Raw genomic sequence first — 15,010 nt, 5'->3', positions numbered from 1 at the left:
CTACAGGACCATTTTATATTTTAGTGCTTAATTGTACTTTTTCTGCTCGTGTATCTTCTTATCGACCAATTATCTTTTTTGCTTGCCGATGTTATTTCTGACATGGCCATAATCAGTCAAATACTTGTTATTTTTAGGATAAAAAAAATGGCTTTCCTTTGCGTAAAACAGATTAAGGAGTATTGTTACCTTGATTTCCTGTGTTGTAATTTAACTACATGACCCCTGCCAAAATTATGAGATCTTTTTGCATTACACAAAATTTGAAGTGCATCATAAATTATGTTTATTGTACTTGAACACTTCTATTCTTGGAGTCGAGCAGGGACAGAGTATTGGAATGGAGTGGTAGCATACAGTTTTTACAAAGTGAGTTTGTAACATTGTATATGACATCTTTTTGTGCATTATCAACAGATTTGCCAATGCCCTGTTTCTTTATCTCGACTCGAAGTGTTGAACCTGGCTGGAAATCGCTTGACAGATGCCTCTGCTCGCCATCTGGCTGCCATTATTGAAGACTGCAAAGGTGAAGAAAAGGCTTTCATTTCCTTTGTTTATATTACCAACTGAAGCCTTTACTTCTTTTTAAGAACACAATTTTGTGATTCCTTATTTCATTTTGCTAATAAGGAAATACAAAAAACTGGTTGTCTCAATTTCAGCAGCAAGCTTTACAGAAAACATAGAGTAATATGTTGGTTCCCTCCTCATTTTGTAGCTTTGGCAATATTGAATTTGGAAGGTTGCTCTCTCACCAGCAGAACGATTCATAGGATTACCAATGCATTGCCTTTGGACTCAGTACTTGTGAAACTATCAATTGGTAAATGTCGCTTTTATATTCATTTCCATAATTTAATTAAAGCTGAACTTTTAATAACTATTTCTTGAATTTTTGCATTTTACTTCTTGATGCAAGGGACGGAGTTTTCAGTTATTATTATTTATTTTTAGTGTATTTCTTGATGCTCAAAGTAAATTATAAAACAACAGTGCATGGTTCCTCTTCAAATGCATTTCTAGTGTATCTGGTTTTACGCTTAACATTGTTTTCTTCTTGAACTGATTATTTTTCTTGAATTTTACACAACTTATGAAGTGCATTAGACAAGTCTCTTGGGAAGACAGTTTTATGAATTGTAGCTTGGATCCATGGATTTCAAATGACATTGTTGCAGTCCTTTAGCTGCTAGTACTAAAAATGGTGAATATGGCCTCTGACTTTCAAATGCTTTGCAATCCCGCAGGTAAAAATCACATTTACGGAAATTGCATATCAGATCTGCTGAAGAAGCTGTCTAAGTTAGAAAGGTATCTTGATATCTAATATAATGCAATCTTTGCAGGTGCTAAAACATTAGCTGTAGGTTCAAGTCAAATCTTTACATGATATATTCATTCGGACAGATATCCAATTTTACCTTTTGCATTTGCAAATGCATGTGTTTAGTTTTTCAGATCTTGACATGACAAATGTGGAGTTGAATAAAACTTCAATAGATAGCTTTTGCTACCTTCTTCAAACATCATCTAGTATTGCTTCACTGGTGATACAAGGCACAAACATTGGAAAGGTGCGATGTGCAATTTTTTATTTGACAAAGTAAAATAACTGGTAAAAAATTAGGTTTCTAATATTAGTGAAATTAATGCTGTCTTGCAGGATGGAGCTTTGAAATTAAGTGAAACCTTGGCACAGCGAGCAATGGCAGTTACAGCTGTTGATATGTCTTTTTGTGGGATTGGTCATGGAGCAGAAGAACTTTTCAATAACTTCAGCTTACATGGAGGGCTTCTTCAGTTAAATTTGAGTGGGAATCCACTTGAGGAAACGGTTAGTCTATTTTTACCTTACTTAACAATTCAGGCAATATTATGTTCTGTAATTTTTGGTTTCTCAAGACTTTTTACTGAATAATTTTTGAAGCATATGGGTTTTCAATATTTTACTGTGCATATTTGAAAAGATGCTCAGTTTTATTGTTAATGGAAGTTTTTGGGTTCAAATTAAAAACACACTGTAGATTATTTTCCCTCAAAAGATGCAATACCTATTATTACTTTTTTCTTGTCCTTGACATTTAGGTTATCAGGACACATACAGAAATTATGGTTTCAGATGCCTCAAGACAGAATACATTTTTTATACCCATGAATATATTACACAATTTTTTCAATTACATTACTAATGCCTTTAACCTCATTTATAAATTTCTACCACAACCTTAAATCCCAGCTTGATTGGCCAAAAATTGAAAAAAGGTATTTATAGTGGTAAAAGATGTTTATGGCTGTTGGGCTATGGGCTGGATGTGACTGCTGATCTGGATATCACATGAAATTTATCAAGTATCTCTGCCATGTCTTTGCCAAATATGCTGGATACAGATATTTTTGATATAATATTGAGTGTTTGGTATTGTAGTTTTACCTTTTTTTCCTTCTTCAGAGTTTCCCTGCTTTCTGAATTTCCGATTTTCCCAATGTTTTGCCGCTTTTCCATTTTTTTCTCATAATATTTTTCTTCCTTTGCAGACAAAGGGTGAAATATTTTTGGAACATGTGCTAAAGGAAAACAACTATGCCTTGTGGGTGAGTATGTAATATCCCCCAAAAGATATTGACCATATTTCCCTCTTTTCCTTCCAAGAATTTGTCAAATAGTTTGCTTGATATAAGCAGTTTCAGAGAAGAAGTAACAACCGTTCACAAGCTCCTCACTCAGAAATGTCTGATCATCAATAAACAGACTATTACACAAGCAGATTGGCGTTAAATAGAATTTTATCAATGAAGTTGCATAAAGAACAGAGCTGCTGTTATAAAGTTGTTTCAATATGAGAATTTCTCAGGAAATTACAGTAGCAAAAGAATTTACTCTGACGTCTGTGATATACAACTATCGTACTGTGACGTTTGCTTGATAATCCTTTTGCAATCATTCAATAGTGGAAGTGATAGCATATTGTGACAGTCTATCAAGTCCCTCCAGATGGAGCACTGCGGACTTGATTCGCTTTCAGGTAGTCTTCATTCCCAACGGCAAACTGCTCACCAAAGTGTCTAAAGGAAGCTCACGAGTTCTTCACTGCAAATATGCAAAACCATAGTAATGTTCCAGTGGTAAACAAGAAGGATGTTTTCCAAGCCAAAACCAGAATAATACTGCTGACCCAAACTATGGTGTCAAGAAGAATCCCTGCCTGTGTAACGATACATGATACTATTCAGACCTGTGATCGCCATGTTGTATCTCATCCGTGCAAGAATGGCTCAAACTCTAGCAAAGAACTGTAATTTGGTGTTCGAGGAATCAGTACAGCTTCAGTTCCCAAAGTCACTTCAGGATCTTGCACGGGATAATACATTGTGTTATTGAATCAACTGCTTAATTAATCACAATCTCCATAGGGCTCCGTGATTTTGCTTTTATTAATTCTTTATGACTGCAAATTTGTCTCTATTAGAGGCTCCTTAAATTTGCCTCAGATGTAGATTCTGTTACAAATCCACCACTCTAGAAGAGCCATGTTTTTGCTCAACCCTCTTATCATTCGCCTTGAGGTTTTCATCCTTGAGTTTTGTTTTGCACAAATCTTCGCACAAATTATTAAATCCAAAAGCATGCTTATATTTCCTAGCCACCCTCCTTTTAAAGAACTCCAAGAAGCATCTAGAAGATTGTGCCAATTTGGCTGACCTGAAAAAAAATAGACCTCTTTATTTAATAGACTTTTAATAATATTTAATTATTTTATTTAATTGATTTTTTTGGCTCAGTAAAAGGTCAAAGCCGAATTATTTTTGTTAACTTAACAATTTGTACAAACTTTGTTCTGTGTGGGCACTGGTAGGAAAGATTGGAGTCAAGAAAACCTCTAGCTTGTCCAGGACTTATGCAATCCTAATACTAAAATGCATAATGTAAAACCTGCTCTGGACTAGTGGTAAATGATGAGAGATCACATACATCACTACATGTCCATAACTTTGTTGCATAATTATATAGAGATAGGCTGATTTGGACTCATCCACAATCAGTTCTCTAATAAGATTATGTTCGAAACAAGCTCAAAGGATGAAGCCCTCCTTGTGTTACTTGCCACGTTGGTTAAGCTACTAATGCTATAGGATAATATAAAGAGATTCCTGCATCATGAGAGGTTAGTGCATCTCTTTGAAACATCGAAATAAATAACCCTTGGTTAGGATTCAACAAAGATCTGTCATTGAGCATCATAATCATATACAAGGCAGTTAGCAATACTCTATGTAAGTTAGAAACGACGTTATTTCCTAACCATGAACGTGATATTGGATATATCATCCTCTAAGCTATCTATCGTACTTGATGCTATATTATCTACTCTAGTTGTTGCCACATTAGTTCCCAATGTTCATTATTGGTGATGATAATGAGATGACACATTGACCATCGAAGAGCTAGGGTTGCATGGTACATGATAATGAACAAAGTCGTCATAAAATAACGTGGGGAACAAGATTGTTTTCTTAATAATGAAACTAATTAAAATCCCTAAAAGAAGGCTATTCCTTCCTATAAGGAGAACATCGAAGTAAGGTCCTACTACCGAAGAGGTCTAACTAAAAGTTAACCTTTGTAATTATACTCCTACCTCACCTATATCAGGAATCCAATCTAAGATCACTTGATACCCCTTGTATCCCCATCAACTCCCAAGTTAGCTAAATTATCCCCATGTGACTCGTGAGCAAATATAATTAATTTGAAACTTATAAAACTGATCACCAACGATAAAAACTGATCTGGTTGTGAGTAAATATTCAAATTGAACTCTCAATCAATTTTCACCATTCATCTGTTTTGATCTTTACCATTGATTTATTCTGGATTTTTCTATAAATTAGGAATTTTTCTCTTTCATTAAGGGGGGTGCAATTTGTGAGTAAAGAAACTTTGTCCTTTGAATACTCACCATTTCTGCATTCAAGAGCTTTGCTGCGTTTTGTTTGATACTTTCATTTAGATTAATTTGTAGTCATGCTAGATTAATTGCTCTTTTACTTTCATAGATTAAATCTGCATTTTATATAGTTTAATCTCATTTACTTGCATAGAAAAGCTTAAAAATCTAGATTAATCATGCATCCATCTTAGTTAAATCCTTCGTTCTAGTTCGGTCTTTGGTCACTGAGCTCTTGATACTGAGAGCAGTCCTTCAAACCTTGATTGGATAGAAGGCAATAGGTCGCCTTGTTTAGACCTTTCAAGATGAACATCTCATTTTCACTTTTGAATGAATTTCACATGTAATGACTATGTTGAAGTGTGTTGTTGAGGAACCATACCACAATTAGCACATATACTCTCGATGCAAACACGCTTGTTTCTAGAAAACACTCTTTGTCCCAACATAACTGGAATGCCTTCCTCACCATCTGCAACAAGCCAAAAGAAAGATCTGCAATGGTGTCAACACTCATCCGAGTAGGGCTAGTAAATACGGCATCACATCCTACTTTCGTGCAATCCTCAGAACTCATTATGTCTCGTGCGGATAATTATGTTACTGAAGAAAAGGTTGTCAAGATTGTCATAGGTGAGATAGTCTTGGACCTTCGACCTCGAAACATCGAGAAAGTGTTCCACCTTCCTAGGGCTGATCAATACTTGCAGATATCCTATGAGGGAGTAGAAAGATGGTAACGAGAGAATGAGAAGGAAGCCAAGGAGATAATCCAATCATCATTTTTGATTAATAGAACACTTGTGGGTCGCATAGTTGGCAGGGTAGACATGACCCAAAGATACATGCAGGATGATGTGGGATACACCATCGCGCTTTTAAGTAGAGTCATGGGACTATCGATAGCGAGACACAAACCTGGATGATCCACTTCATTGAGACTATCAGGATGACAAAGATGCCAATTGATTGGGCTACATTTCTCAGTGACAACTTGGATAAGTAGTTGGTAGTTGTTAGAGCCGACCCTAAATTCTATATGACATCATATTTTGTGTACTTGTTGGCGGTTAGAACAACTGACTACCCAGGACTTTACAAAAGAGGTAGCATGCAAGATGCTAATGCTTGGCCTTATGTTGTATATCCTCAGCTGGTGAAGAAGAAACTCTCGGATCAGAGCAAAGAGTACATGATAGTGAATGACAACTTTATATTTGCAATCATCTGATTCATAGAGGGTGATTATGCCAAAAGGATGTCAGTAGAGGCAACAACTATTATCACAGAGATCGACACCTACCATCCAATTTAAAACATTCACTTACCTAAGGGTAGCTGGTACTATGGTTAACCCCAAGAAGCTCCCGAGATATCCATCAGATAGGTTCATTTTGTTGGAGGTTGCCAGGCAACTACATCTGCATATGACAAAGTTAGGAAACAACACAAGAAGACATGGGTGTGGCCAATCACCATTAGTGCGTTCAAGGTCAAGCAGAAACAAGATATCATGACCTTCGATTCAGAATGGGATCAATATCCCTTAGAAGAGTACAACTCCCCTCACCCTTATTTCGACAACATAGGGAGGGTCCAATATCTGGCAGGGAAACAGTTCGTACATGAAGATGCACTGGAGGACCATTGGATGAATGCAATAAACGACTATGATATGCGAATAAGGGATTATTGTAGGATGACTATATTTGGCAGAAAAGGCCTTGAAAATGAAGATCCTGCTCAAGGCTGTCGAGAAAGACACTGAAGATGTCTTGGATCCATTGTAAAATTTGGACAAAATCTACGACAGACCGATCATGAATGCAAAGATTGGCAGGGATGAGAACATGAACATCAATAATAGAGCTTGCCACATTGTCCAACTGACGAGGGAATGGATCAAGAAACCTTTCAAACTTGATCCAGTTCCATAGGTTGTTCCTCTACAAGCCACAACACGGCCTACGAAAGGAAAAGATGTAAAAGTCATAGTACTAACTTTCTTGACTCAATCCCTAGTGAGGTCGGAAACGGTTCATCAACATGAGTGGGAAGTTGAGTATTTTGAAGCGGATAGAGGAGTGAAAAGGAAGAGAGGGGCAAAAAGTAAGAAACAAACAACTCAAGCCCAAACGCCTCAACAACCACAACAAAATCCTAAACAAGCGGAGCCTCAAGATGAGCCAGCAACTCAAGTCCAAGAGATTGAGCAAGTGCCTCCACTAGGACAGGGACAGGAATAGGAATAGGAAGAGGAAGAACATAGGGTGCCACTGACAGGTCAAGAGGAAGAAGCCTCCCCCTCAACTCCTAAGAAGTCTAGGATTGAGTCCACTGTGGGAGGGACACGTAAGAGAAGATTCAAGAAAAAGAACACTCCTCCCCCGCCGGTGCCCGAAACCATTCCTGAAGCTGAAGTAGAAGAAGAAGGGGAACAGATTGAATATGTCCCCTTGAGTCACAAGACTCGCTCAACTAGGGCCACGAAAGAGGAAAGAAGAAGAAACTCCACTGCAATGCCACCATTTGTTCCAAAAGAACCTATTCAGGTTACTACCTCAGAGGATGAGCAACATCAGTGGATCGTAGACAAGGAGGGTCAAGAGACAGATGTCTTTGACCTCTCTGATTTTGATTTCATGCTGGTGGCACTGAGATGGTGGGGGAGAAGATATAGGATACTCCTACGAGTCAATCCCTAGGAGAGGACTGAAACCAATTACCACCTTTTCTTCAAGGACCTCTAGGCCTACTACCACTACCATCTCAGGATTTGTCATTCCTAGACAAAGGCTCAGTAACGCCTCTTCCTCCCGTTACAGATTTAGAAGAACAAGTAGTAGAGGAAGAAGAGCTTGAACAACTGCAAGCCGGTGAAGTATCAGAGAAAGGTCAAATACCGGAAGAACCCCAACAACCTCCTCCTGATATAGAGGCTAGGACCTTGGCCATAATAGATACAAATACTCCAAATGTAGATCTTTCTCAAAAGGAGAAGTCCAGAGAGGAGTGATAAGGGGAAGGGGCCTGCAGTACAAACCCCCTTTTCAGCCAAGTACATGTCTCCAATGAGCACTACACTGGTCTAGTTGAAGAGGGAGGTCATGGTTCGACAAAAGAGGCAGTTGAATGTAACTACTGAGGAGGGAATGGAAGAGCTAGTGGAAGCTATCAAGAAGCTTGAGCCACCTAGGGTGATGCACGGCCATTGGCCTTCATTATGAAGAACCAAGATCAGGACTTGCTTGCACATATAGCCATCCCTCCACATGTTGACATCGAGGATTTGACTCCTAAAAATTACCAAATCAAGGAGTTCCTATTGGGAAGGCCCACGGTAGATACTGCCAAAGTGTTGGTCACTACAGGCATAAAAGAGGTGTTCAAACATATGGACCAAGATGGGTTCGAGTTGATTATGCTTAAGAAACAAAATGATCTTCTAAGAGGCTATCTGCATGGAGTTGTGGGCCCAATAGACTCGGACAATCCATGCATCACTCTTGTTGCGGCACTAGAGAGGAAGGAAAGGGGTAATATATAGGTGGATTCATTTTTGGGAGCGTGTCAACAATGGCGTGATAACTTTGAAGACAAGGGTGGACAAATAATACAGGGCAATTTAGGCCTGTTGCACCATATTCAGTTGAGCACGGATAAATTGGTGTACATAGTGAACTAAGATTTTGGGTTGATGGACAAGGTACATACTTGGGCAAAAGACCTATAGATTTTGACATCAATAAAAGGTCAAAGGTATCGTACACTCATGGATGTATATACAACGGAAGAGCTGGATAAGCCCAATGATTGGATAGAGATAGCTGCCAGTAATAAAGTCATGGAGGGACTACATGAGGATATACAGAGGTTGAGGGATCAAACTCAAGAGCAATTTTTGGAAGTAGAAATGTACTACGATGCTGCTGGCCTTGAGATTTTTGAAGATGAGTGAAAAACAAAGCTCAAATCGGTGCAATCAGTTGTTCAATGATTCCGAAGAACTTTCTAGGATGCTTTGTCAGATGAAGATATTAGACAAGCATTTAAGATTGAAGAGGTATTATTGGAACTGGACACCAAGCTCGAGGATTTTACATACACTCGATCAAAGTTGGCAACTATTGGCACGCTGTGAAAGATAAATATGGAGCTTTGGATTTGCTAGAAGCTACCCAAGTGACAAAAATCATAGAGAAATTCAAGAGCAAACATCCAGACATTGTTTGGGTATGAAGGGGAAGAAAACCCAGATGTTGGAAATTCAATTTTGACACTTGGGAAAATTTTGCATTTTTTGAACTTGTCATCAAGGTGCGCATGTGCGCAAGGTGCGCTTTTGACAAAGGTGTGCTAACAATTTTGAAGAAGTAACAGTGCACCAAAAGTTAACTGCCAGTTCCTAATTTAGAGCATTCCATGCATCAGAAACACATTTTGACAGCAGTTCAACTCCCAAAAATGCCCAGATAAGGTCAAGCTTCCATTTTTAGAGCTTCTAGTGACTCTTAGATCCTCTTGGAGCTTCCTTCTTATCTCCTCTTTTTATTGTTTTAAGTCATGTAAAGGCTCATGCACCTATTAATTGATATAAATAAGGGTGGAGACCTACTTAGCGCCATTGAGAGAGCGAGTTTGTATATAATTAGATTTGTTTTATTAGTTTTGAGCATATGTTGGCATGATAAGATCTCTCACTCTAACACAAAAAGAGGAGATGATTTCTTATAAATACAAGGATGTAATATGTAATCCAGGCCATTATTTGAATGCAATAATATATGCTATTGGTTCTCTCATTCTGAGTGTAGTTATTCTTGTCAGAGTATGTTATTTTTTGTGAATGCATGTTCATAAATAATAATGGAGCCAATGGTTTTATTGTGTTGTTATGATTGTGTGATCTTTTATTTCTGGTGTTTGCCTCATGTTAACAAATTTGGCTAACGTACAAATTTGGCTAACGTACCAAGTTGGAGAAAAGATCACCTATTGTTCCTGCATAGCTTCTTGTCTCACATGAGCGTACTTTTTGTGGCCTTGCAATTTGATGAGAAGTGAAACATCTTTCGGTTATTATTGAGTTCCCATCGACAATTGTATCAGTGGAATTAAGGAAGCGCTGCTCCTATTTTCATTGGTTTTCTACTCGATCTTTTCAACGATTTAACTCGCAAATGTGTTGTTACCATGGTTTATGTCTGTTAGGAATTTCTCTTTCAAGTTATTTGCTTTAATCTCTCGTTACCCTATCTTTGTTATTTGCTTTTCTAACACTTGGTTAAAATAGGAATTCATATAGTTGCTCGATAAATTGCATTCATTATAAAATAGAAAATACCAAAACTATATCTCTTTTGTGGTTACTGTTCAAAACAGCAAGCAGATCAAACATCTTATCCGAAATTGGTTCGAACCAGCAAAGGCCTCTTCGTGAACATACACATTTATCTTCAATTGAGTGGATTTCAGTAGGTTGCAAGATTGCCCGGAACCTTGGAGTTGATCCTAGATTAGCTTTTCAAGAGAGGAGTCTGAAAGGAATCCCGCCATTAAGCATTGTGCAAAGCGACAATTCAATAGTGATTACCTTCAAGATACTTGTATCTAAGGAGTTTAGCCGTTGGGTATTTAAACATTCTCCAAACCAATTTTGCACCTAAAGCAAGATTTTGATCTTTAACATTTTAAAGGTTAACTTCCCCTTTTGTTTTAGATGTACATCTAGGCAATAAGCGACATCCTTGTTTTATCCGCTTAACCTTGCCAGAAGAATTTTCTAAATTTCTAGTGAGCTTATTTGTCACTCCCAATGGAATTTTAAAATAGGACATCTGGTAAATAGGAAGGGAGAAAAGTATGTGTTTTAGCATAGTTAATTTGCCAACCGAGGAAAGCCATTTTCCTTTCCATGATTCCACCTTCTTATCAACCTTGTTCAAGATAGTATTCCAATGATTGTTGCTTGTAGATTCTTTATCTAAAGGAACCACTAGATACTTACTAGGAAGGACCCCTTTCTTGAAATCCAAAATATTGCAAATCTCATCTTCCACCCATGCACTAGTGTTAAAGAAGAAGATATCTGATTTATCCTAATTAATTAATTGTCCCGAGGCCTCTGGGTAAGCCTCAAAGATAGTCTTCATACTTTTAGCTTTTGAAACTACAACCTTACCATATAACATTGTATCATGTAGAAATTGTTGATGTGTTGTTGGTTCTCCAACTCACTTGTTATTCTGATACCTTTTACCTCACCTTGATCCCTAGCCTTTGTAATTTACCTTCCTAATGCCTTTGCCATAATGATAAACGAAAAGGGGGAAAGGGGGTCTTCTTGCCTTATACCTTTGGAAATATCAAAGTAGCTTGCAGGGGTCCCATTAACTAGGACTGACATCTTAGGGGTGGAGATACACTCAAAGGCGAGGTGTATCCATTGATTTGAAAATCCAAAGGCTTTTAAACATTTACAAAGAAATCCCTTATCCACTTTATTGTAGGCTTTCTTAATATCTAGTTTTATAGGCATGCTAGGCTTCCTATTAAACAATCCACTTTATCATAGGCTTTTTTATGTAATGGACACCTAGGAATGCCCAAAAGCTGAACCAAGGCTGAAATTATATTAATGCTGAGAATGCTGCAATCAATTACAAAGAGTTGTATTCCAAAGGCCAAACCCTAAGGGAATGACGTTTAGAATGTTACAACAGAGAATGAACGTCCTCTATTGCCAAAAGAAGGGAGTGTGATTCACACATCCAAGCTCTTATCAAATGCAAGTCATAATCATCCGATGGTCAGAAATATGACTTTCAGCCCTATTTATCCTTTTCTTCATCTTTCTGGAAAGAACTAAAACATTAATTAATTGCAAGAGCTAGAAGCTTCCTCCTTCCAATAATTAATGCATACCCTAGAAATTCCTCCTTGGCAATAATTAATTAAATCACGAGAGGCTTCCGTCCTTCCAATAATTAATACATACCTTAGAAGCTATTAATACAAAGTCACCTTTTAATTTTTAATTGAATGACTTTAATTTTTCTTATCCTCCACTTAGACTTTGGAGAACGTGAAGGCTAAAATATGGGAACATTACATCTTAACATCTAGTTTTATAGGCATGCTAGGTTCCCTATTAGACTGCACCAAATGGATGGCTTCTTGGGCTTATTATCATTCCATCTAAAATGGACCTATTCGGGAAAAAGCCTGTTTGCTCATTTGCTATGATGACTAGGAGGAGATTTTTATCTTACTAGCCATGGCCTTGGTCAAGATTTTATAGTGTGTTTATTACAAAGTGAGATAGGCCTGAAATCATCCAAACTAGTCACCTGGTCTTTGACAAGTTGGAAACTGTTGTAGTGGTGATACTTTTCAGGTACTGTTTTTTATAGCAGCAATTTGGCAATGTTTGTTGTGGCAATGATTTTTTGCAGGTACAGTTGCTATACTATCAATTTGGCAACAGTACAGTTGTTGTGACACACATAATTTGTAGGTACAATTTCTATAGTAGCAATAAGTTAATTGTTAAATTGTTTTTTTTTAATAATAATTTACAGATATAGACGCTGTAGTACCAATTTGGCAAGGGAACAATCACTGTGGTTGCAGTAATTTGGCAAGTGTGAAACCCTATAGTAGTGATAATTATTGTTTTCTAGGACCAGGATTTGTAGAACTCAGGAGAACACATGGGAGATGAAGGATTATGTTGGCAGTAGTTTAAAAGTATTGTAGTAGTCAATATGGAGTGTAAAGTATGCAAGTACACGATGCATAGCTAACACATCACAACTTAATTAGGCTGGATGCGTGTGCCATATTATTAGGAAACAAATAAAATTCTTGACATAATTTGGTTGATGCGACATTGATGGAAGTATTTACTTGTATGGGAAGCACCATGCCTGTTAATGCTAGAGTTCAAAATGAGAATCTGCTGGTGTCCTCCAGTTGATAATTGGTCAATGTTTCAAGATAGATTTCTTTCAAGTTGTTTCTTTTCAAATTATCTTCATATCACAGAGCACAGAAGATGCATATGCAAAAGAAATCATTTCCAATAATTTTTTTCTACATGGTAAAGCTCCTGATTAAGCACTGGTTTGCCTCCATTTAAGGTATATGTCAGTCTGTGATTAGTGAATGTGCAATATTTCATAAGAAAATATTGAGCAGACATTATTGAAGAGCAGAATGAAACTACTAAAAGACATTGAAATTACATTTGTGACATTTGTTATGTCTATTCCAATCAATGACTGTCAACGTGAGCATACTACTAATGTATTGATGCTTGTTTTTTCTGTGGTAATACGTGGAGTCCACCTTTAGAAGTGTTTGCTTTCTATTCCTGCAAGTCACCATTTTTTTATTATGCAGAGCTGCAGGATTTTATATAGATTACTGCATTAATCCCATTCAAACTTGGCTTGCATTGGACCAGGGGTTGAATGCTTTAGGATATCTTCTTGGAAATGCACTATGTCATTTGAAGTGCCTGATGGTAAACAAATGCAGGCTTGGTCAAACTGGTGTTCTCAAAATCATCAAGGCATTGGCAGGTAAATCTTTGATACTCCATTGAATGCTAGGTTTTATTTCTGTAATTCAGTTAATTTGGAATACGCTTCAATTATGTGAGTATCACTTTGCAGAGAACCGGACACTACAAGAACTTAGCATTGCTGAAAATACAGTAGTTGGGGACAATACCATCTCTAACATTGTTGGTGGAGCTGATAGGACTAATACAGCATGCTGTGGGGAAGAAGTTGTGACTATCAATAACACTTATGGGGAATATTCGGAAATTAGAACGAGGAACAAATCAATCGAAATTGAAATCCCAATTGTCATGGAACATATGGAATTTCTTGATCGTGGTAAGAACGAGTGCCACAGCTCAGATGGCCAGATGCACCATTCAATCCCTACTGAATTCAATTGTAATGGTACCGAAGCTTACAATGGGGATAAAATTGTAAGCATTGAGCAATACTCGCAACAATCTCATGAGATACGTGGCAGAAAACATAATGATTATGATGTGGCGGACAGTGAGGATGACGGAGGACCGCAAGGTGTCAATTTCTCTTCACTTGAGGAGGATTGTGCAAGCTCATCACGTTCATTGGGGCTGGTTCAGGGCAGGTCTCATCAATTTCTGGATTTCCAGTCAAGCAAAAGTGCCTCAGCAAAAAGAGAGACCACAGCAAACAGAGTTTCACTAACGGAGTATGCATCTGAACTCTTCTCAGCTATTTTTATGGCAAAATACCTTCAGCTATTGGACCTGAGTGATAATTTGCTTTCTTCAGAAATTGTAGAGCATCTTTATGTTGCGTGGTCATCAAATACAAGAGTGGGTATTCCAGTGAAGCACTCTGAAAATCAAATCGTTCACTTTACTGTGGAAGGCAGGCAATGCTGCGGCTATAGAAAATGCTGTCAGAGATCCTGTTGAAGCTTTTGGTCGACTCTTAATGTATCGTAGTACTAGTCGTATTTGATTTTGTATATTTTTTTATTCATGTCAATGATAATGGAAAAGGTTTTAATCTTCAATTCACTCTCGTGTCTGCATGGGAAGTGTTACGAATTAATTGTTCACATGAATAATTGTTTATATATATAGAGAGAGTATGTTTTGTTTTTAAAATATATTTCTAATTATTATTTCTTTTTTCTTATTAATTACTACCAATTTAATTGAAGGTTTTATTGTTTTAAATTCTAAAAATAACAAAAATTAAGACAACAAGATAAGAATGTTTTTCTATTAAAGAAATATATATAGAGATAGAGAAATAATGTTTTCATTTGTTCAATTTTAATTAAAATTTTAATAATGAATCTTATAGTTTTTAAAGATTAGATATGTTTTGCTTTTAAAATATATTTTTAACTATTATTTCTATTTTTTTATTAACTACTACCAATTTAATTGGAAGTTTTATTGTTTTAAATTCTAAATATAACAAAAATTTAGACAACAAGATAAGAATGTTTTTCTCTATCTATCTATCTATCTATAA

General features: G+C 37.0%; 1 protein-coding gene across 8 annotated transcripts in view; it reads left to right on the top strand.

Moving 5' to 3' along the window:
- Window positions 1-14,540, top strand: part of TSK (tetratricopeptide repeat (TPR)-containing protein) — a 133,906-nt gene extending 119,366 nt beyond the window's left edge. For 2 of the 8 annotated variants that reach the window (XM_089822968.1, XM_089822969.1), the window contains exons 13-21: window positions 418-529; window positions 722-826; window positions 1,251-1,314; window positions 1,454-1,577; window positions 1,667-1,837; window positions 2,539-2,595; window positions 13,420-13,537; window positions 13,631-14,210; window positions 14,294-14,540. In XM_089822968.1, the coding sequence (XP_089679094.1) occupies window positions 418-529; window positions 722-826; window positions 1,251-1,314; window positions 1,454-1,577; window positions 1,667-1,837; window positions 2,539-2,595; window positions 13,420-13,537; window positions 13,631-14,210; window positions 14,294-14,363 (1,401 nt within the window). In that variant the 3' untranslated portion in view covers window positions 14,364-14,540. Of the gene's footprint in view, window positions 1-417; window positions 530-721; window positions 827-1,250; window positions 1,315-1,453; window positions 1,578-1,666; window positions 1,838-2,538; window positions 2,596-13,419; window positions 13,538-13,630 lie in introns of all 8 variants that reach the window. The other 6 variants (XM_089822964.1, XM_089822965.1, XM_089822970.1 and 3 more) reach the window with 3 other exon arrangements.
- The last annotated feature ends 470 nt before the right edge of the window (window positions 14,541-15,010 follow it).

Source organism: Cupressus sempervirens, chromosome 3 (genome assembly GCF_028749045.1).
Source record: "Cupressus sempervirens isolate cs-2001-9-10 chromosome 3, ASM2874904v1, whole genome shotgun sequence".
NCBI lineage: Eukaryota > Viridiplantae > Streptophyta > Pinopsida > Cupressales > Cupressaceae > Cupressus > Cupressus sempervirens.
This window is presented reverse-complemented; position numbering and strand designations above follow the sequence as displayed.